Source organism: Moschus berezovskii, chromosome 6 (genome assembly GCF_049115385.1).
Source record: "Moschus berezovskii isolate FMDL1 chromosome 6, NW_MosBer_1.0, whole genome shotgun sequence".
Taxonomy (NCBI): Eukaryota; Metazoa; Chordata; class Mammalia; order Artiodactyla; family Moschidae; genus Moschus; species Moschus berezovskii.
Genome location: NC_142465.1, coordinates 87,375,406 through 87,399,218, shown reverse-complemented (window position 1 = coordinate 87,399,218; position 23,813 = coordinate 87,375,406). Strand labels below are relative to the sequence as shown.

At 41.6% G+C, this 23,813-nt stretch overlaps 1 protein-coding gene across 1 annotated transcript in view; it reads left to right on the top strand.

The window, feature by feature from the left end:
• Positions 1-1,684: 1,684 nt before the first annotated feature.
• Positions 1,685-23,813, top strand: part of STK38L (serine/threonine kinase 38 like) — an 87,653-nt gene continuing 65,524 nt past the window's right edge. Inside the window, exons 1-3 of the mRNA XM_055394281.2 lie at positions 1,685-1,701; positions 7,554-7,629; positions 11,054-11,254. Of these exons, the coding sequence (XP_055250256.2) occupies positions 11,065-11,254 (190 nt within the window). The 5' untranslated portion in view covers positions 1,685-1,701; positions 7,554-7,629; positions 11,054-11,064. The remainder of the gene's footprint in view (positions 1,702-7,553; positions 7,630-11,053; positions 11,255-23,813) is intronic.

The window sequence follows — 23,813 nt, the reverse complement described above, 5'->3', positions numbered from 1 at the left end:
GATTCCAGCTTGTGCTTCTTCCAGCCCAGCGTTCCTCATGATGTACTCTGCATATAAGTTAAATAAGCAAGGTGACAATATACAGCCTTGACGTACTCCTTTTCCTATTTGGAACCAGTCGGTTGTTCCATGTCCAGTTCTAACTGTTGCTTCCTGACCTGCATACAGGTTTCTCAAGAGGCAGGTCAGGTGGTCTGGGATTCCCATCTCTTTCAGAATGTTCCACAGTTTATTGTGATCCACACAGTCAAAGGCTTTGGCATAGTCAATGAAGCAGAAATAGATGTTTTCCTGGAACTCTCTTGCTTTCTCCATGATCCAGCAGCATGGCACATTTGAAAACATAAGTTTGCTATAGAATACTCCATAAACTGTTCTCAGTCCTACCTACCTGAATTAATATGTGTGTGGTGGTGGGAGAGAGGTGTACAGCCCTCTGTCAAGTGTGTTTGATCACAATTAAACTTCTAATGCTTGCATATGGCAACTGTCATTTGAGCCTCAAAATCACCGTATGATATAGAAGGAACTGATTTCTCCAAGAATACACTAATTAGCAGATCACATAGTGCTTTTTCCAACAATCAAGCTATGTATGAGAGAGAAGAAAGTGTAAAAAAAAAAGAGAGAAGTGATGTTAAGATTCTTTCCTAAGTCTTTCCTATGTGTCACCTGCTCTGGGCAAAACTAAAGATAATGGTTGTCATCTCTGATTTTCTGCAAGCACAGCACTAGCTTTGTATATTGTAACAGTCTACAGTAAATTCTATTTTATAAAAATCTCCAATATTCCGATAGAAGATAATTTGTTAACGATAATTGGGGACAATTCTCTTATTTGATTTTCTCAATAAAAACTCAAATGCATCACCTTTCCAAAGGTGATTTTCCTCACAGTTCTCTGATCCTAAACAAGCAGCAGCCCAGTACCGTCAGTTATTTTAGATTTTCCAAGATGACGCAAGCAAATTTTTCAAGAATGCCGCAGTTTTTGGGGTTGTTGTTGTTGTTTTGTAGCTTTTCCAAATGTGAATCCCTCTCAAGTCTCTACAATCGAGTCATGATGGGAAAAGGAAAAGGGTCAAGGAACACTGACTTACTAACTAGTTAGAAAACACGATCAGCCAATCCATTTTTGTTGACCACATTTTCCTACTCTGCAAAAGGTTCCAAAAAACAATTGAAATGATCTCTAAGCTCCCTTTTATCTTTAATATTCACTTTGCGTTGTGAAGCATCAAAAAAAACTCTGGCGACATGTAGGACACGTGACCAATGTGGCAACATCCTGGGTCACTCAAGAGTGGCCTGAACTACCTTTCAGCAGAGAAGAAGGAAGAGAGATGAGGCTGATGAGGCAGGGAGGCGGTCACTCTTCGAACAACTCTTTCAGAGCCAGTCAGGAATTCACTGGGCGCAGGTGGGTGGGGCGTGTGTGTGTGGGGGTGTCTGCGTTGACGACAGAAGGCTACTTCCGGCTGTGGTGCGTATGACGTCAGGGACCAGCCGAGCCTCCTAGAAGCGGAGGAGGAAGGGCTCGCGAGAGTTCAGGGAGGCCGCCCCGAGATTCCGGCGCGGCGGCGGCGGGTCCCACCTCCCGGGGGCGGGGCGAGGGCGGAGCGGGCAGAGGGAGCAGACGGTCGCCGGGCCGGCTGCGGTCCGTGCGGAGGCTGAGCCGGCCGCGGGCGCGACCGGAGGCAGGTGAGTGCGCTGATGCGGCGCTCCTTCGCGGAGGAGGCTAGGGGTCCCGCTTGCCGCTCCGGCCCCAACTCTGAGAGCCGGATCAGGAGAAGATCTGATGTGTCTTAGGGTGTCCAGAGAAAGCCGGGCTGATTTCGAGGCTGGAAATATCTCCGGTGAAGCTCCGGTGACGGCCTTGGCCCTCTTGTTTTTTGGGGTGATACTGGCCCCGGGTGTCTGGAGAGGTGGCCTGGGGCCCGGGGAGGAATCTTTGTCCTTCCTGGCTCCTCTGGCCTCTCCCCTCCGCGGCCCCCGAGTCCCGGGCTCTCTGTCCCTGCCTGGGCTTCATAAACAATAACAAATGTCGTGGACCTTCCCCTGTATCCCCTGCTCTCCCGTCCCGTGCCCTCCAGCCGATGCCAGCGAGGGTAAGGATTCTGGGCATGGCTCTCAGATTGTGGGGGCTGTTTGTGTACCATTCCTAAAAACTGATGCGTCAGATTGCTAAACATTTCTCAAATAGACACAGTAAAAGCCGCCCAGCTCCCAGAAGCCAAGGAGTGTTTAAAGCCGGTCTCTCAAAATAGGACCCTACCGCCGGAATCCTAGACCCTTCTTTTCACCATCATTTTCTCCCACTCCCTCTTTTTCACCTTTACTATGGGGGGACGAACGCGTGGTTGTTTGGTATGGGTGAAAATAAGGAAGGTTGTGTCCGATGAAGGAAGGAAACATTTCACCCTTAAAAGTTGCCAGGTAGAGAGCAAAAGAACTAACTTTATTTTCAAAATCGGTGGCCTCCCGTTTACTGATACTGCTTTTGTTTTTTTGAGACCGCTTTTCGGATTGTGAATTTGGAGGAAAGACATAAAAAGAAATGGGACGGGGGCGGGGAGAGCTGGTGGTGCAGGGAGTAGTGGCTGGTCCAGAAAGTATGATGCTGGTATTCCTCGCTGGATAAAATGCAGAGCCAACGCTCCTGTCTATTTCACGCAACTTGCGATAAGTTTTGATAGAAGCCAATTGCTTGGAAAAGGTGGCCTGAGTATTAGCTTTAATACTACTAAAATCTGAGGAAACAGCTTTAAGTGTTTCAGTTATGCCTCCTAGCTGTAAGCTGGGAGTGAGACTGGGTCTTTCAAAAGACCAAGGCTGTGTGTTGGGGGACGGGGTTAGGCCTTATACTTGTCAGGTCTAAGGCAGGGTTTATTGTTGTTTAAGCCCAGTTTTGCTTACTGAGGGCAGGTTTTTGAAAGTTCTTTGTCTCGGTCATAAATGTATATAAGATATTGGAAGCCTCTTTGTGTTTGGTTTTTCTTTGTATGCCTCAGGATATATAAAACAATTAAGTTTATTATACTGTCTATCCAGTAGCTGAGAGGTATTGTATGTGAATTGACCATTCTTGTGACTATGTAAGGGGAGAGAAATTCGTCCAAAATAGGATGTTAAATTATGATGATATTTGTTCATTGCATAGAATTGTCAAAGTACCTTTCTGTAAAAGATTCTGATCTCAGAGGAAGTACAATGGATTAAAAAAAAATTTTTTTTTTTTTTTGGTTTGATTTGGCTTAGTGTTTGTGGTGTTCTCCTTGTTAAGATGGCTAATAACATTCCCTGTTTACTTCGAATATGTTTAGAATGAGAAACAAATTGGGTGTTGTCTTTGTAATCCTTTGAAAGCTCCTGCCACTGGGAAATGAAAAAAAACAATTAGACTTAGAAAAACTGCATTAAATGAGTGCAATTCTTCTTTAGCCTTTTGTTTTTGAGTTTCTTTTTAAATAAATCATAGAGTGGAGACTAGAAATATTTGTGCAAATAAGGTGTCCTCAGCAATTTTTATGCTGAAAAAATTAATTTCTAAAGGTAACACACTATAAAAACAAAGGAAGAATCGTAGTTTGTAGAAAGGGGTAATAAAACAGCAGCTTCAGTTCAGCCATTTGTTCTCAGAAAAGGTCTGTCCTCTCAAAGTTAGGGCTACAGCATCATGTTAGCAAAGTTGGAAAGCACTTTAGATAGTGTTTTCCCAGTGATCTGGGATAAGTTGGAGGCTCTTTTGCATGTGTGTGGCACTTTTTTGAAAGACGGAAAAGGGCACAAATCAAAGCCAGAAAGTTTTGCATCTCAATGTAATGTGAAAATGATTTTATTTTACATAAACAATGGAGGGTGAATCAGGCAAGCATATTGTCATTTAGCAACCCCAAGATTATGTTAAAATTAGCAGATGGGTAAGTTATGATTAGGTTGACTTGACATATGTGGAAATTATGCTACTGTATTTTTATATTAAAAACACCATAGGCTTTTTGAATGAAATAATGAGAGAGCTTTTAAAGCATAAGAAATTTTAAAAATTAATTTAAAAAGATAACCTTGGCCAGTAGTTAAAAGATATTAAGTGAATCCTTTTTCCCCACCTCCCAAATTTTTGTTTAAGCCTCAAGAGAGTGTTTACCTAGGTATGTCCGGTACTGATGTGTGCTGATTACATAAAGCTCCTTTCTCCAGGTAAATGTTTTCTAATTGATTGACACAGTATTATCGTTCAGAACCTTTAGAGAGGGGGAACTGAAGGGCAACAATGAGTACTATTTGCTGCCCTGTGCACTCAGATGAACTGTGGTCTTTTGTCTTCAACCTAATGGGAAGAAGATATTCGCAAATAACTATAATATACAATCCATTTTGTGGGGAAGCCAAGGAGGAAGGGGTTAAATTCTACTAGACCAATTAAAGAAGGCTTTCATCAGGGAAAGGCATTTGTGTAGATGATTGAGATGATCTAGTCATATGATAATCATCATAAGCAAACACTTTATATACTGCTGCTTGCTCCTAAACCATTACCGTGCTAATCTACCTCGGTTTAATCCTTACAGCAGCTGTGTGGAGTGGGTGTTTTTATTCCCATTTTGCAGACAGAGTAATTGAAGTATCTATAAAATGGTAAAGCAGGGGTTTCCACCCAAGAATTCTGACTTGTATCCCTGTCCTTAACCAATCTCCTTGATTTTTCTCTCACTTTTGATGATGTTGGTTTGGGAAAATGCGTTCATCTGACACCTAAATTTAGGGATCTCTTTTCTAGAAAGAGCTCCAAAATGGTGAAAACCCAGGTAAATAAGTTATTTTTGGCATGTTAGATACTGACTCCATTTTTAGAACTTGCTCTTGGTGCACATTAAGTGTAATCCTTAAGTGGGGTTTTGATAAATTTGATTCATTACCTAGTAGCAGTACCCACAAGGGTTTATAAGAGAGAAGTTGTAACTATGTTAATTCCTTTGCCTAGTGGAATGTTTGAATCGTTGTATATTTTGGCTTGTAATTTTTTAAAACCCCTTGGCACTAGGTATATTTTGGATTGAATTGGGAAGTTGTAATTTAGTTAATTATTGAACGTCAGTCTTAGCAGCCCTTTTTACTTTTTATTTTCACAACAGCTAAATTTATAATCAGTGAATTTGAATAGTGTTGAACACTTAAATCAGTGTTTTGAATAGTTTTGTACGTGTATAAACTGAGAGAAGTTCAGTCACTGATACTTTTATGTTAGGGCAACTTTGAAAGCTCTTTGGGGTTGTGAAATAAAAGGTACTGTAGAATTGCACTGGACCCAGTACAAGCCTACTTGGTAAATGCTTCTTTGTTGAATGAATGGTCGAACTGATTTTATTTATGAAGTTTCAGGAGTGGTTTGCACTTGTTGGTTAGGTATTGAAGTCACTTTAAATTGGATTTAAAGATAAAGGGAAAAAAAATTATCATTAGACCATACTAACCATATGGATACTTAGCTGTCCTTTCCTCCCAGCAAGATGCAGACCTTTGTCAGAGCCCTTATCAGCTGTACTCGTAGTATTAAGTAGAGCTCTAGGGGCACAGTTTTTATGAATGAATATAGGTATCCTCTCCTTGTGTGAGTGTGGTAGGTTGTAGGAAACCTCGACAAGCTTGAAACGTAATGGGAAAAAGTGGCAGAACAAAATCCAGGATTTAGAGCCCAATGTATTTATATTATTACAGTAAGACACAAATTGCAAAACAGATTAAAAAAATTTTTTTTCCACACAGCCTGAATTAGTCGTGATGGCATATTATTTCCATTTATCACTGCCTGATTAACAAAATTTTGGGAATCTTCAGCCCATAATTTCAGGGAGATGCTTCTAAGTCCACTCTGCTTTGTTATTAAAAAAGAAAAATTACACATTCCTTTAAGTACAGGTTTTATTTTGAAAGGTTATTCTCAGTAAGGAGGAGTGTGAGTTGGGCAGACTCAAAGGGAAACCAGACATACCCTCACCTCCTTGCTGATAGTAACTTTGGAGGCATCTTTTCCCATCATAGGCTAGTTTTGTCTTTGATGCAAGTCCACTGAGAGCTGTAACCTCCCTCAGACTGTAGCAGTTACAGGTCAGATAGTGAGTTGACCGTTCATGTTGATGTTGTGTAAATTCAGAAAGGCCTCGAACTTTGGCAATTTGTCTGTGGCTTATGACAGTATTACCTGTACTGTGTTCAGCTTTTAAATTCTTAAACAAGCTCTTTGCTTTTCCCTGAATTAACCCTAGACAGGTTGACAACCCAAGTGGGTGTTGATTTTCTGGCCACCCATATGGAACGTTTCCTTATTTCCTGGTCTTTTGCTGATTCTTATTGGTTCCATGCTGCTGCTGCTGCTGCTAAGTCACTTCAGTCGTGTCTGACTCTGTGTGACCCCATAGATGGAAGCCCACCAGGCTCTCCCGTCCCTGGGATTCTCCAGGCAAGAACACTGGAGTGGGTTGCCATTTCCTTCTCCAATGTGTGAAAGTGAAAAGTGAAAGTGAAGTCGCTCAGTCGTGTCCAACCCGTAGCGACCCCACGGACTGCAGCCTACCAGGCTCCTTCATCCATGGGATTTTCTAGGCAAGGGCTTCCCATATTGCTCAGTGGTAAAGAATCTGCCTGCAAAGCACTAGACCTGGGTTTGATTCCTGGGTTGGGAAGATCCCCTGGAGAAGGGAATGGCTACCTATTCCAGTATTCTCGCCTGGAGAATTCCATGGACAGAAGAGGAGTCTGGTGGGCTACAGTCCATGGGGTCGCAAACAGTCAGATACAACTGAGTGACTAACACTTTCACTTACTGTCACATCAAATCCCTGATTGGTGACATGGGTCTTAATATCCATGGGTGCAGACTTTTCACATATTAGAGTGTTTTAAGTCGCTGAGCCCATATGCAAAGGCAGTGTCCATTGCTTTTCACCTTTTACAATTATTTGCTATCTCTTCATCTGCTTCAGGAGAGGATTTGATTCCTCTTCTTCCTAATTTTGGGACACTTTTACTGTTTTTGCAGTTATCAAATATGGTGGCATTAATAATGATTTCCCAGGTGACCCTACTGGTAAAGAGTCTGCTTGCCAATGGAGAAGATGCAAGAGATGCGAGTTTGACCCCTGGGTCAGGAAGATTCCCTGGAGGAGGAAATGGCAACCCACTTCAGTATTCCTCCCTGGAAAAATCCTATAGACAGAGAAGGCTGATGGGCTACAGTCCATGGGGTTGCATAGAGTTGGACATGACTGAGCTGCTGAACACGTGTGTGCGCATGCACACACACACACACACACACACACACACACACACACGGCATCTCAAAATTAACCACAGGTACAGCCACTTCCCCAGAATAAAAAACAAGATGGCAGAAACTGAGATGATTCTACATGATGCTGATACCATCTATTTTGGGTCAGCAGAGTTGTGGTAGCTTTGCTATGGAACCTCACTTTCATTCTATCTGTGAATATTTGAAAAATTGAAAGTTACACATCACTAAGCACTTTTTTTTGTCCTGTTCTTCTATACAGTCATCGCTCGTAAGCTTTTATGACTTGGAGATTTTGGCTACGCTTCTCTAGATTCTTCAGCAGTCCTGGAGGCACAGTAAGTGATTTGTGTATTTAATATGAAAAATGCTTTGTGGTAATCCATGTTTCCCAAATGTTGTTGCCCAGCAGTGGAATATAGACTTAGCCCTCTGTATTTCATCTTCCCCGCTGACATGTTCTTGGCTCCTTTTTCTTCCTGAATGTCACCAATCAGGGTACAGGTCTAGTAATAATTTTACCAACAACAGTAATCATTTGCTTAATACTTACTATGTACCAGATATAGTACTGAGTACTTTATATAAATATTGTCTCATTTAATCCCACAGCAACTGTCTGAGCTGTTATCTCTAGTTACAAACAAGGAAACTGGAGCCTAGTGGGGTGAAGTGACAGGGCCGCAGGAGTAGATAAGTAGATAGTTAAGTGTTAGGGTTAAAAACTGATCTCTGAGATCCAGGGTTGCTTTCTCTTATATTGCTTTATTTTACTACAAAAAACTTCTCTTGTGCTATTTAATTTACCTCCTCCTTCTAGTCTCACCTGAATTTTGTTTCTTTCCTCTCCTCCCTCCTTTTTTTAGGAGTTGTTTACATTTTTGATATAGAACATAAATTCCTTTGGTAAAAGTATACAGAAATAACTTCAGCTCTGCTCAGATTTCCTATAAAGGGGGACCTGCTCTTGGTGAGAGCTGACTATAAGAATACTAGTAATACCTTATGTTTGTATTGTGCTTTGCTGCTGCTGCGTCACTTCAGTCATGTCCGACTCTGTGTGACGCCATAGATGGCAGCCCACCAGGCTCCCCCGTCCCTGGGATTCTCCAGGCAAGAACACTGGAGTGGGTTGCCATTTCCTTCTCCAATGCATAAAAGTGAAAAGTAAAAGTGAAGTCACTCAGTCATGTCCCACTCTTAGCGACCCCATGGACTGCAGCCCACCAGGCTCCTCCATCCATGGGATTTTCCAGGCAAGAGTACTGGAGTGGGGTGCCATTGCCTTCTCCGGGTATTGTGCTTTAGAGTCTTATAAAGCATTTTTAGACATTTTCTTGGTTAATTCTCAAAGCACTTAAATTTGTGTTTTTAGATTAAAAGCTGCCAAAGGTAGTTTGCTAAGGCTTCTGCAAAGTTAGTTGTTGAGACACTTTTGGGCCTCAGTGATTTTAATGCTGAAATAAATGATGTGATCAAATGTTCTGATTTCACGCCAGTTGGGAGCAGATGTATATCATTGTAGCACGGCATTTTCCTAAAGGGTCTTACAGTTTTGAACTTTTTTGGTCAAAATTGAGAAATTGGAATTTTAGTTCTGCATTTTGAATCATAAACTGTTTGAAGTCCTCAATTCTTGCAGTTCAGGTGAGTGATAGTTAAGTTTCTGTCTGCCTCATCCTGCACACAGCTGTTGGATTTAACCAGATTAATTATGATGAAGGAATGGGTGGAGGGAGGATATTGTTTCAAAAGTGAAATTAAAGAACGAGGGCTTGGTGAGGAGTCTTCCAGTAGCTTTGTTTTAGGAAATCGATTATAAGCTTTAAAGGATGGACAAGCTGCAAGTATTCACCTCTGGAAAGTGTATAATTTGAGTGATCAGAGAGTTTATTGAATGATCCATTTTTGAAATACTATCTGTATCTGTATCTTCTTTATTAAATTTAGTGTTTGCCCAGCTGTGGACATTTTTACTTAGCTGAGTACTTGTCCATTGACTTGCCCCCATTACAGAAATGCCATAACATGTTTGCCTTTCATAATGATGCTGTATGTGTAAGCAGGAGCTGACTTTAGAGATTGGGGAGTTGCCTTTTGTTGTGTTTTTTACAGTAGTGATCCATTGCATTTGGACACATCTTTCAAATCTGGTTGAGGATGTTCTCCTTATGTCCACTATTACTTTGCCAAACAGAATAGACTTTCTATTTTGGTGGCGAGAGTGGAAAAATTTCAGTCTTGACCCACTGATATTCTTAATACTGGCAAATCCTCAAGGAATCACAGACTCATAATATTTTCATGAGCTTAATCATCACAGTTCAACATTTATCAACCATATTCTGGACACTGTATTCGGTACTGTGGCAAGATAGAGACAAGTGAAAAGGATTGCCCTTCTATTTAGGAAGGTTCAATCCAGTAAGAGACATAATGTATGAGTACAAATAAGTGTAAATCAAGCAGAAAGTGATGAGCAAGTAACAGGGTACTGGGAAACAGAAGGAGAAAAGAGTGCTCCTGGCTGGAGAAATTAGGATGGCTTCCTATATAAAGTGAAATAGAAATTGACCATTTATGAGTGAAAGACATGCCAGGGGATGGATTAGCATGAGTTTGAAATATCTCTATAACACCTGATGAATTTTGTGTTATTTATTCTTTTATTCTATTTATTCTTTCTCTGCCCTATTGGATTTGAGCCCATTCAGCTTAGAGAACCAGAGATGGCAATGGCAAGCCACTCCAGTACTCTTGCCTAGAAAATCCCATGGACAGAGGAGCCTGGTGGGCTACAGTCCATGGGGTCGCTACTAGTCGGACAAGATGGAGCGACTTCACTTTCACATATTGGAGAAGGAAATGGCAGCCCACTCCAGTGTTCTTGCCTGGAGAATCCCAGGGATGGCGGAGCCTGGTGGGTTGCCATCTATGGGGTCGCACAGAGTCGGACACGACTGAAGTGACTTAGCAGCAGCAGCAGCAGCTTAGAGAACAGGTGTTTTTCAGCTTTTCATTCTCTGCATCATCAACTGTGCAACCTGTTGCATTTAATTAAAGTTCTACTTTAGTAAGATTACAGAGGCAGTAGTGTATATGGGGGAGAAGGCAATGGCAAGCCACTCCAGTACTCTTGCCTAGAAAATCCCATGGATGGAGCAGCCTGGTAGGCTGCAGTCCATGGGGTTGCTACGAGTCAGACACGACTGAGCGACTTCACTTTCACTTTTCACTTTCACACATTGGAGAAGGAAATGGCAACCCACTCCAGTGTTCTTGCCTGGAGAATCCCAGGGACGGGGGAGCCTGGTGGGCTGCCGTCTATGGGGTCACACAGAGTCGGACACGACTGAAGTGACTTAGCAGCAGCAGCAGTGTATATGGGACGGATTCAAGGGAAGACAGACTGGAAATGGGAAGACCGAGGAGGAGGCTGGTTTAAATAATCTAAGAGATTGCACTCATGCTCAGTCATGTCTGACTCTTTCATGACCCCATAGACTGTAGCCCACCCACCGGGCTCCTCTGTCCACGGCATTTTCCAGGCAAGAATACTGGAGTGAGTTGCTGTTTCCTTCTTCAAAAGGATTGATAGTGAAATTCTAAACCTGGTGGGAATAAATAAATTTTTATTAAAATAAATAAACCTGGTGGGATTGGAAAGGAGAGACTTGGGTGGATGAGTGTTGGCCCTTCATGTTGAGAGGTAGGGAGTTCTTTGCCTCTGTGATTACATGTGAGGTCTGTGTCCTGTTCCAGGAGATGCAGTGATGGAAAGACGAGTTGTGCGCTCAGAAAGCAGGCAGGCAACTGCTGAGCTACCTCAAGGTTTAGAGATAATTGCAGTAGCATATAGCTGCTGTAATGAAGGAGCACTCAGGAAGAAAGAAAAAGGAGCACCGTTTTGGGAGAATCAAAGGTTTCCAGGGAGGTGGTGGTGTTGGAGCTTAGACTTGAAGGGTGAGTAGGAGTTTTTCTGGTCAACAAGCAGGACGAAGATATAATAGCATAGAATGTGAGAGACTGTTTGGGGATTACTTTAGTGTTGGGACAAGAGGCTAGGTAAGATAAATGAACTTGTCCTGGTAAAATAACTTTATTTGCTGTGTTTTTCCATATTTAGTTTATTTAGCTTCAGCACTCTGAATTTTTTTAAGGAAATGTTTCTATTGCCTCTTATAACCTTGTGGAAACTCCTCTGCTGTGTTTCCCAAGTCGGCTGCCAGGGATAAATTGTCTCTTGCTTCCATTTTGTGAAATTAAACAGCAAAGGTAATGATACCATTAGCCAGAGAGGAAAAAATCCTAAAACCCTTTCCTTTTATGAATGCCTGGAGCAAGTGAGTTTGTTGTATGAGATTGCAGCATCAGAACACAGCTTCAAGAGCACCTGACTTGAGAGGAACATAATTATTTACCTTTCCCATAAAGTTTTATGGTGCCCCTAAAACTTTCCCAGAATTGTAATATCTAGTGCTGAAGTCCTTTTATTCTGGATCTAGCCTTGATTTTTTTTTTTTCCATCTTCTCTACTCTAATGCTTATTGTGTTGTAATTATTTAGTAGGACTCTAACCTTCAAATGGTGTCAGCCGTTACCTCTGGTTTGTCATGTTTCTGTTTTGGTCATTTAGAAACGTGCATCTGCAAGTCATGGTTCTGAGCCTCCACATTAGACTGCTTGAGCTAAAAAGCACTTGTGGTTTCTTTCCACAAAAGTTTACTTGTTGCAGCCATTTGTTTTCCTATCCTGTGGATAGGGCCACTGACACAGAATATAGTTAAAGTTTTTTCTAAGGACAACCAAAAAGTTCACTGTAGACTCCAATTAGATTTATACCCATTGTATTTCTAGGTGGGGGGTTGGGGGCATGGCAGCTGTGTTAGCTTTACTGCCATTAGTGGTAATAAAAGTTTATGGGTACTGCCAGGAAGAAAGCGAAAGACAAGGGCAGGAGAAGAAAGAAAAGGCTTGCGGAGGGGCAGGAGAAAGGTGCATATGGTTGAAAGAGGTCAAATATCTCTGACACCTGTGCCAAGTGTCTCTGGGTAGAACCTGTGTCATCTTTTTAGGTGAAATTTTAGTCCTCTCTAAAAATACCTGGGAAATAGATGGAAAAACAGTGGAGACAGTGTCAGAATTTATTTTTTTGGGCTCCAAAATCACTGCGGATGCTGATTGCAGCCATGAAATTAAAAGACGCTTACTCCTTGGAAGGAAAGTTATGACCAACCTAGATAGTATATTAAAAAGCAGAGACTTACTTTGCCAACCAAGGCCAGTCTAGTCAAGGCTATGGTTTTTCCCGTGGTCATATATGGATGTGAGAGTTGGACTGTGAAGAAAGCTGATCGCCGAAGAATTGATGCTTTTGAACTGTGGTGTTGGAGAAGACTCTTGAGAGTCCCTTGTACTGCAAGGAGATCCAACCAGTCCATTCTAAAGGAGATCAATCCTGGATGTTCATTGGAAGGACTGATGCTAAAGCTGAAACTGCAATACTTTGGCTACCTCATGTGACGAGTTGACTCACTGGAAAAGACTCTGATGCTGGGAAAGGTTGAGGGCGGGAGGAGAAGGGGACGACCGAGAATGAGATGGCTGGATGGCATCACCGACTCGATGGGCATGAGTTTGAGTGAACTCCGGGAGTTGGTGATGGACAGGGAGGCCTGGCGTGCTGTGATTCATGGGGTCGCGGAGAGTCAGACACGACTGAGTGACTGAACTGAACTGAAAAATACCCTGGGTGTATTGTTGTGCCAAAAATGACAGTTTGTTTTAATCAAACATTTCTGGATTTAATTTTTAAAAATGTGTTTATATACCTGTGTCTCTGTTTTTAGAATTGAGCAGAAAGGGAAACAAAAGCCAATATGCGTTAAAGATTAGTGGAAATTATAGCTACATTTTGGAAAACCTTAAAGACATAAAACCATAGGTTAAGTCTAGCCCCAGTCAGGCACAGGGTAACAGAAAGGGAAAGGAGGAATAAGTAGGCACATGTGTTTGGGTAAAACTACATCCTGATCCCAACCGTATAACAGGACTCACAGAGGGGAACATAGAGCAAGAGATCAGGTAAGAGCCTGTGCTCGCCTCTTGGTCAATCAGGGACTCCTTCCGTTTATGGAGACATCATCAAACAAGAAACTCTAGTTCCTCAAAGTGTTTTTTCATCCTTGGACCAACAAGGCCGAAGAATTAAAATAAGTATGGAAAAAAAAAGTATGATTTTGGTTTTTCTGTAGTGGTGATAAAAAGTTTTCTCAGATTGTAAGAAATACTAGATTGAATTAAAGTCTTTGACTCATTTTCAGAGTTGAAAGATCCTATAGGTCAGATAGTCCATTTCTGTGCTGTGAATTCCCCCTGATCCTTGGTAAGTGGGTGTTTAGTCTTTGCCTAAACATTTCAGTTCCTTGCAAAGAAAAGATATTTAACAGATCATGAGATCATTGCCTTTCATTCTCTTGAGTGGTTGGTGTTCTCCAGCCTTCTGTCCCCAACCCTCTGCCTACTCTTCACACTCTGGGGTCTAGATGATCTCATAGGCTCTGATGCTTCCTTCAGTGACTACTCTGTGATGATGACTTTCAAACCAGACCCCTTTTCTGAGCTTGAGACTCCAATGGTTCATCTCTTTCGTAGACGTCACCACCTGGGTGTTTTCCGCAAGACTCAGTGTTATCTTCTCCTTTCCTGGAATCTGTCTCAGGCTTCTTAACCTCCTCCCGTGCATGGTATTATTCTCTTTGGTTGTCCCAGTTGTAAAGCTGGATATCGTCCTTGACTTTCCTCTTATTTATCACTCACATAAACTCTTAGTTGCAGCATGTGGAATCTAGTTCCCTTTCAGGGATCGAACTTGGGCTCCTGGAACTGGAAACATGGAGTCTGAGCCCCTTGACCACCAGGGAAGTCCCCATCTCGGCTCTTTCTACAGTGTCAGTATCTTCCTGTGGACTCCAAATTACTGAAATAACCGTCTTTTTCTGTTACCAGACTTGCGCTCTTCCAATCCATTTTATGTGTGGTTGCCAAAAGGGTTCTCCTCAAACATAAATCTGATTATGTAACTCCCACAGTTACAGTTTCCAATGATTCTCCATCATCTGCACCAGACTCCTTACCATGGCCTGTGACCTGAGTCCCTTTAGGAAGTCCCTTTTGCTTTTCTAGCCTTCTCTTTCATTACCCGCTCTACTCACCTCTGCAGCTTTCTCTGACCTTGAATCTTACTTGCTTCTTTCTGGAATTCCTTCTCCCACGCTCTTCTGGGTAACTCCTGTGCTTTCTTTCATACCCTGCTTAGGTATCTCTACTTTCGAGGATGCCTTCCTTGATCTCTCACCTCTTGTTCAGAGTTAGGTACCCCTCCTTTGCGTTCCCACAACATCTTGTAATACAACACAATAGTAGCTAACATTGTGAACATTTCCCATGTGTCCAGACTTACTGAACTTTTACTCTGTGCCAGGCATGGGACAGTATAAATTGAAAAACTCTTCATTACGCAGATGTCAACTGATTGTCATCACAGAGTTAGAAATAATTTTATATCACTGAAAGAATGATGAAGGAAATGGCTAACCACTCCAGTTATGCTTTTCTGGGAAATCCCGTGGACAGAGGAGCCCGGCAGGCTATAGTCTATGGGATCGCAAAGAGTCAGACACGACTTAGCAACTAAACAACAGCAAGAGTGACGACTGAGGACAATTATCTCATATCTTCTCTGTCTCAAGCTAAGCATGTTCATTTAATTTGTTCAAATATCAGGGATTTCAGACTTTTTACTTTCCTGACTGCTCTCTTCCACATGTGTTATATTTTGTTAATTTTCTCTCTTAAAATGTATGGTTCACTTTCAGATAAAATACAGTTGTCATACAGAGAAACAGGACTTCACAGGTTTGTGGTATCTGGATATAGAGTGACACAACTTAATGTATAGACTTTGCTTATCCTGTTCCATAAATGTGAATTTGTGTGTATGTGTATGTCCAGAAATATTTGGGATTGTGAAATCTACTTATATTTAGCAAGTGACCAGGAGACTGACAGAGAAACAAGACATCAACTAATGAATTTATTAATATCACCGTGAGTAGAACGGAAACTTCATAATTTGGTCAGTGCACTGTCACCCCAGTAGGACAGTCTACATGGGAAGTGGTTATTCTAATCAAAATAGGTCATCTCAATGCGGAGTGTCACAGAGCCAGGAGAGCTGATGGAGCCTCTTTTTAATAAGGATACATCTGCCAGCAGTGCTCTGCACATAGTTAGCCATCTCTGTCTCAGACTGTGTTGGGGAATACAGGCAAAATTTTGCTTGTTAAACTCCTGTCCCCCATTACAGATTAATGTAACGTTCTTCTCTTAACAGGCTCACCAGGTGGTGCTAGTGGTAAGGAATCCACCTGCCAGTACAGGAGACACAAGATGTGCAGGTTTGATCCCTGGGTCGGGAAGATCCCCTGAAGTAGGAAATTGCTCCCTACTCCAGAATTCTTGCCTGGAAAATTGCATGGGCAGAGGAGCCTGATGGGCCACAGATGTCCCATGGAAAATGTCCATGGGGCCACAAAGAGTTGGACGTGACTGAGTGACTGAGCACCTTCTGTTAATACAGTCTTTCCTTTAGCCAGACAAAAACACAATTGACAATATTTCCGCTTTCTTAATTCACATTGTGTTATAATCCAGCCTCCCAGAAAGTACACCCTGCTCACTTTTGACTGGGTTTGAGAGTTCTCAAATATTTTCAATTATGCCTTTTCTTAGAATTACTTATGTTGATGCTGCTGCTGCTGCTAAGTCACTTCAGTCGTGTCCGACTCTGTGTGACCCCATAGATGGCAGCCACCAGGCTCCGCCATCCCTGGGATTCTCCAGGCAAGAACACTGGAGTGGGTTGCCATTTCCTTCTCCAGTGCATGAAAGTCAAAAGTGAAAGTGAAGATGCTCAGTCGCGTACAACTCTTAGCGACCCCATGGACTGCACCCTACCAGGCTCCTCCGTCCATGGGATTTTCCAGGCAAGAGTACTGGAGTGGGGTGCCATTGCCTTCTCCAACTTATGTTGATAGTCATTTCTAACTCTTTTGGTTCATGCTGTTATTACTCCCAGAGGGTGACTTAATTTTCAAATTGTGAGGACATTTTACTTTGTCCTTTTGTACTTACTATAGCACATTGCCAACTATTGAAAACTCCAGGTCTGAACCAGTGATACAGCCTAGAGTGTGGCATTCATCTTGCTTGTTTCTAACCTATGTCTATTAACTCAGCCTAAGATTGAGATCATGTAAATTTTGAGGATAGCTTTTCCATACTTTTAATTTGTGTCAAGCTTTATTCAGCAAAATCTTTAGTTGTTCTTTATGTGTATAATAACTCATCACAATTTATACTTAGCATTTGTTTTTGAACCCAAATATAATATTTACCTTCTCTCTATTAAATTTTATTTGTTAAAGTTAAACTTCTGCAAAAATTAGTTTGGATTCCGACTCTGCTGTCCTGCTCTTGGTTAGTCTCTAGGATCTATTCATCCTCTCGTTTTGGTAAGAGTGTCATTAAAAGCTTTATCTGGTTCATTGTTAGTATAACTGCTGAAGCCCCATAAGTCTTGTGCAGAAGTTGCCTATGAGCATTCTGAGTTTTGTTGCTTTATAAACACATCTCAGCCCATGTTTCCTCATCTTTCTCCCTTACCCCTCTAAAAAGACTTGGAGAGCGAAGCTTGTTAAATACCTTTCAAAGAGTCACATAGATTGTGTGCCTTATAGGTTTGCCAAGAAAAGAAGTAGAGTTACTGAGCAAGACTTGTTCTTCCTGAATTCATGTGGATTTTTAGTGATCACCCACCTTTGTTCAGAAGCCATCTGCTTTATGATCTTTTCTCGAATATTCTTCAAACTGGGTGATAAGCATAGCATTATTACTGATATTAGTGTTTTGTCATATCCACGCTCTTTTGTAATGTTCATGTTAATATTTTGTAATGTTCATGCTCTTTCCTCATTTTGGAGGATTGGGAGGCCTGTTTTCTGCCTTTTAGCAGAGCTCTCAGGTCTCCGTAATCCATCAAAGAGTACTTGTCCTCAGCACAGTTCACAGGCAAATTCCTGGTGTGTGACCTTGTCAGCTGGCTGAGTCAGAAGACCTGCAAGGCACTGGGGGCAGCTCTTTTGTGGCCCCCGCCGTCTTGGGTTTTGGTTCCCTCACCCCATGGACTCCACTTCTGGCTGTTATCCTGAGGAGGAGACCAAGGAAGGAGACCAAGTTCAAGTGGGGGATGCACACTGGACAGAGAGTTCTCTTTAAAGTAGGGGCTGGACCTACCTCTCAAGTACGTTGTAAAATAGAAACATGTAAACTGTAAGGTGGTATTCAAGTGTAAAAATTTTAAAAAGCAACGTAAAAGTAGAGGTCGTTCTTTTTTCCCTGTCATGTGTTAACTGCACCGTTCACTTTAACCAGTGTACCCAGGCCTTTTGCAAATTTTCTCTTCTGGACATAAATTCAAAAGCCCTTTTGGTAGCCCTTGATGGTTTTCTTAAGCTCAGCTCACTGTGGGCTTTTTGCTTCTTTTCCAGGTGTCCATGTTATGTGTTTTGTCTTTTATCTGTGTCTTTTAAAACCTCAGTTTGTTGGAGAGCTCTGTGTGCAGCTAGTCTTTTCAGACTCTTCTCCTTTTCTCTGTTGCACGTTATAACCAGAGTTCCGTTTTTTTTTATACCAAACCATTTAAGTTGTACTTTTTTTAATGTGACTAGAGTGAACGGGGGCATACCATTTGGTTCTGTCTCTTTCCACATGTCTTTCTCACTTATCTTCTTTTTTTAGTTCTCTCACTTTGTCTCAGCCTTCTTTCCTAGATTATTCTAGTGATGTAGCTTTAAGAATTATTTACTCTAAAACCCAGAAGTTTAAACCTGTTATTTTATCAAGTCCTGTGTGGATATGATGGGGAAGGCAATGGCAAGCCACTCCAGTACTCTTGCCTAGAAAACCCCATGGACGGAGGAGCCTGGTAGGCTGCAATCCATAGGGTCGCTACGAGTCAGACATGACCGAGTGACTTCACTTTCACTTTTCAAAACTTTCACACATTGGAGAAGGAAATGGCAACCCACTCCAGTGTTCTTGCCTGGAGAATCCCAGGGACGGGGGAGCCTGGTTGGCTGCCGTCTATGGGGTCACAGAGTCTGACACGACTGAAGTGACTTAGCAGCAGCAGCAGCAGTGTGGATATGAAACATCTTCCTAGCTATTCTTTTAAATTCATTTTCAGTTTATAATTTACTTACAATCATGCCTGACTCTTTGCAACCCCCTGGACTATAACCCGCCACACTCCTCTGTCCGTGGGAATTCTCCAGGCAAGAATACTGAAGTGGGTTGTCATGCCCTCCTCCAGAGGATCTTCCCAACCCAGATGCCAAACCCAGGTCTTCCGCATTGCAGGCAGATTCTTTACTGTCTGAGCCACTAGGGAAGCCCCAATTTTTCAACCAAGTTTGAAAAGTTCACTATCTCCAGGGTAGTAATCATGTTTTCTACTTCCTTTGTATTTTCCTTGTGCCTTCATGCTCAGTCGTGTCTGACGCTGTGACCCTATAAACAGAAGCCCACCAGGCTCCTCTGTCCATGGGATTCTCCAGACAGGAAAACTGGAGTGGGTTGCCGTGCTCCCCTCCAGGCGATCTTCCTGACCCAGGGATTGAACTCTCATCTCCTGCAGCTTCTGCATTGCAGGCAGATTCTTTACTACTGAGCTCCTGGGGAGGTCCCATTACCTGGCCCATAGTGGATGCTCAGTAAATATTTGTGGGATTAATTAGTCAAGGATAGTTTAGCTATAATTCTGTTCTTGAGAACTTCCTAAAATATATGATGCATCTTCCCTTTTAGAGTCTCAGCAGGGTTTACTTTTCTTTCCTCTGAAGTTTTTGTAATTTCTGTTCCCTAAGCATGTCCCGCATTCCTGTCCCCAGCAATTGTAGCCAACTTGAAAGTTACTCTCAGGTTTTCCAATTAACCATTGCTCTTCAGTCAGCTGATTTCTTCCCAGTAGTTGTATTCCTATCCAGAATGTTTCTTTCCCTATGTGAGAGATGAAGGCTAAGCAAGGCATTATCAGGTACCTTGAGTTTTAGCTGTAGGAGAGCTCTAGCAAATATCCCAAATGTTGCAGTCCCCGTTACAGCTTGGTTTCTTTCTGTGTCAGCTTCAGCCTCTAAGATAATCCAGACCAGCAGTTCTTTATGTTTCTAAGTCCCATCCCTTCAAATCTCAGTGATGCTTAGTGGTATTATAACTTATTTTAGCTTATTTTTATAATGCCAATTTTCTTTCTTTATTTAATCCCGTATTCTGGACATGGGTTTGCAGGGATCTAAGGCTGCATTGTTGCTCACACCTTTCCCATTTCTTCTTCTTCAATAAATAACTTGCTGGACCATTCTCACTCTTGTCATTTTTTAAAGAGAGCCTGACCAGCTGCTTTCATTGTTGCAGTAATATCTGAACTTTTTCTATCTCTTTTTCCACTTTAAGCTTAAAGTCCACCTGATCAGTAAGTCAAAATTACATAGTAACCTCTGAGAATATGTTCAGAGGAAACAAAAACACTAACTGGAAAAGATATCTGCACCTCCATGTTCATAGCAGCATTATTTACACTAGCCAAGATATGGAAATAACCTAAGTGTCTGTCAGTGAATGAATAGGTGAAGAACTTATGCGTGCACACACACACACACATACACACTTGAGACAGGTTCAGAAAAGTGAAACATAAATGAGGTTGGAGAAGTCAAGAAAAGCTTTATAGAGGAGGGGAAATCCATTAGGCTTTCAAAATAAAAGTGCAGGTGAAAGGAAGGGCCATTTTTATGTTTAGATTTTCCAGAGCTTGGTGGTAAGATTGATTGTGGCATGTCTCTTGGTTGATGAGGGGTGAGACCGGCAAATAATGGAAAATAGAGTTAAGTAGTTAGGGTGGAGCCAAATTATGGGGTTTAATAAAAGCCAGGCAAAGAAGTTAAGATTGGAATGGAAAAAAGAAGACAGCTTCGAAGTTTTTGAGCCTCCGAATGACATCATCCGAATTCTGTATACAGAGCCGTGATTTAGAGAAGGCCCGCTTGAATGCTGGTACCATCACGTAGGGCTTCCCAGGTGGCGCTAGTGGCAAAGGACCCACTTGCCAGTGCAGGAGACATAAGAGACACAGGTTCGATCTCTGGATTGGGAAGATCCTCTGGAGGAGGGCACGGCAACCCACTCTAGTATTCTTGCCTGGAGAATCCCTTGGACAGAGGAGCCTGGTGGGCTACAGTCTATGGGGTTGGAAAGAGTTGGACACGACTGAAGTGACCAGCATGCACACACGCACCATCATGTCACTGACAGTGCGGTCAGGGCCGGACTACCCAGGGGAAGAGGTATGGATGAGGAGTAAGATGCGATGGGAGAGAGGTTTCAACAGATTTTATTAATGAACCTGAAATGGGAAAGGGAGAGGTGAATGACGGCTGCTTTCCAAGATTCTGATTGGGAGAAAGGTTAGTGCCATGGCTAGAAATGGGGTTGTTAGCAGACTGGCTGTGGGGGAAGAGTTACACGTTTACTTTCCGACGTAATTCAATGTAAGTTTTTTGTAAGATGTTTAAGTTGAAAGGAAGAACAAGAAGTAGGAATGAAGAGATAAGGTGTGTTACTCATCTTTGTGGAGTATGGCTTACAGGCATAGGGAAGGGTGACTTCTCTCCCTGAAAGTTCAGAGACAGAGCCAAGAACTGGCATTCATGGTTGGCTTCTTAAAGATAAATCTGAAGAGATTCTGGTATTTATGTCGATTGAAATTACTTTGAAAGTAATCCCCGCCCTTGGTGATAAAAGACATGTAGTGATATTTCAGGAAATTAGAAAGTTTGAAAAGGTATCAAGTTTTCAGTTACCTTTGAAAAGATATCAAAGGAAAAACAGATAATTATTGGTGACTTTCTGGTCTTTTTCTTATGCATCTAGAATGATAGGAAATGTATACATATATGTAAGTATACCTGTGACAGACATATGTACGTGTGATCATACACTACATACACTTTCATAGCTTGCTGTTTTCATTTAATGTTGCACCGTTATCATTTCTCCATGTCTTGAATTATTGCTTAAAATTACCATTCCTTAAAAACTATATTTTCCCCATCATTTAGATTTATAATTATTTAATCAACAGCTTTATTGTTGAACACTTAGATTGCTTTGAAATTTTTTGCTCTGTTAATAATACTATAGTAAACTTTGATGAAATATATATTCTTCAGCTGTTACTTAAATATGAGCTCTCTGAAAACAAAGACCTCCGTATCCCTAGGACTTGGAAGAATGCCTAGACATAGGAGTTGCTTAATTAAAGAAAAAAAGTTATTGCCAGGATAAAAGAAGACCATTACATTCTTAATTCCGCTTACTTCCTTAATTCTGATTCCATGCTTCAGAATCTTATTGTGATTTGGCTGTCAGCAGGAATCTGTTTGTAATGAAATGACTGGCCACGTATGTCCACACGACAGGTGTTCTTCCTTCTGTCACTCATATTTGTCATTCTTAATCACTTTTGAGGGGGTACATAGCACAGCATGTGGGATCTTAGTTCCCTGACCAGAGATTGTGCCCTCTGCTCTGGATGTGTTTTCTTTTGAAGAGCATTATCATCTTATTTTCCTATGGTAATAAAAGCGCATTTTGAAGAACTGGCTGACCTAGTTCACAAATTCGTTTTACTTAGGGAAAACTTTAGTAGAAAACTAGAAACTTTCTAATTGTATTAGGGGAAGCCTAGTGTAAAAACCTTTTAACAAAGAGGTATGATTTGAAACATATTTTTGTACTGGAGGCTTCTATTTAACTCTGGTGTTGGAGAAGACTCTTGAGAGTTCCTTATACTGCAAGGAGATCCAACCAGTCCATTCTAAAGGAGATTAGTCCTGGATGTTCATTGGAGGGACTGATGCTAAAGCTGAAACTGCAATACTTTGGCCACCTCATGCGACAAGTTGACTCACTGGAAAAGACTCTGATGCTGGGAAAGGTTGGGGGCGGGAGGAGAAGGGGATGACAGAGAATGAAATGGCTGGATGGCATCACCGACTCTGTGGACATGAGTTTGAGTGAACTCCGGGAGTTGGTGATGGACAGGGAGGCCTGGCGTGCTGTGATTCATGGGGTCGCGGAGAGTCGGACACGACTGAGCGACTGAACTGAACTGAACTGAAACCAAATAAAACCTTCTAAAAGCTGTAGAAATAGATTTGTTTTTTTATATTCCACCCAGATCTTCTCCATTGCACCTTATGCTTATGTTATGTTTTGCCCCCAAGGGAATCACATAAAGCTGTCACCATGTTCATGTAACACTTGCAATGACTGTTCCCTTAGTTACTAAAGGGTTGTATTTGGTTGTGGGTTTTGATCCCAACTGCTCAGGGTTTGGCTTGGACAGATCAGCTACTGAAGACTTAGGTATCTGAATACCTTTCACCAGAGTATCGTCTGCTCTCACCTGGCTTGGGGATAATATTCTCTCTGGTATGACCTCTGTGTCATAAAATGTTTCTCAGTTTGTGTTATAGGAAATATGAATCCTAAAAGATCACTATGTAATTCACCATGTTAAAAGATTCTAGAGTCAAGTTAAGGAAATTCTGTTTCTTCCTTAGGAGATTTATCTGTTTAACCCATTAACTCAAATTTATTTCACTCCTGGTACCCGTTTTCCCTTAGACATCTAAGAAAAAAATGTTTTATAGAACACACTTGAATAACTGATGCTTTGAGTCATTACTGTGTTGTTTTTCTGCTTCTGAATCAATTTGGTTCCATTTTAAAGTTTTAGGATTTTTGTTTCTGCTGCAAATTTAAAATTGTTACTTTTCTAGTCTGCAATGTATACATTGTTTCAATGTTGGATTCATTATGTAGACTTATCTAGGACTCTTCTAAAAGGTACATATTAAATTGTTTTTTAAAGATTTTGAAGTGTGTTACATGTTAGAATATAAAATGTATCCGTACAAAATAAGGAAAAATAATGAAACTGATCACAAAGTATCTTCCAGGGAGTTTAAAACCTAAAACTTTACCAGTATCCCAGAAGCTTCCCGAATGACCTTCCTCCTCGAGCTATCTTTAATTTTATGGTAAGCAGAAGAGTCAGACACGATTTAGCGACTGAACAGCTAGCATTTCCTGGCTTTTACTTACAGTTTCATCACCTCGGAATAGATCCCATTGAGTCAGTATTATTTTTTAGGTTTGTTGTTGTTTTGAACTTTATATAAATGGAAACATACAGTGCATAATCTTCTCTTACTCACTTCTTTTTTTTCCACTGTATGTTTCTGAGATTCACCCAGGTGGTGGTACCTTGTTCATTTTCACTGTGGTGTAGTTTTCAGTTAGACGAATGTACCAATATTTTTTTTATTCCACTTCTATT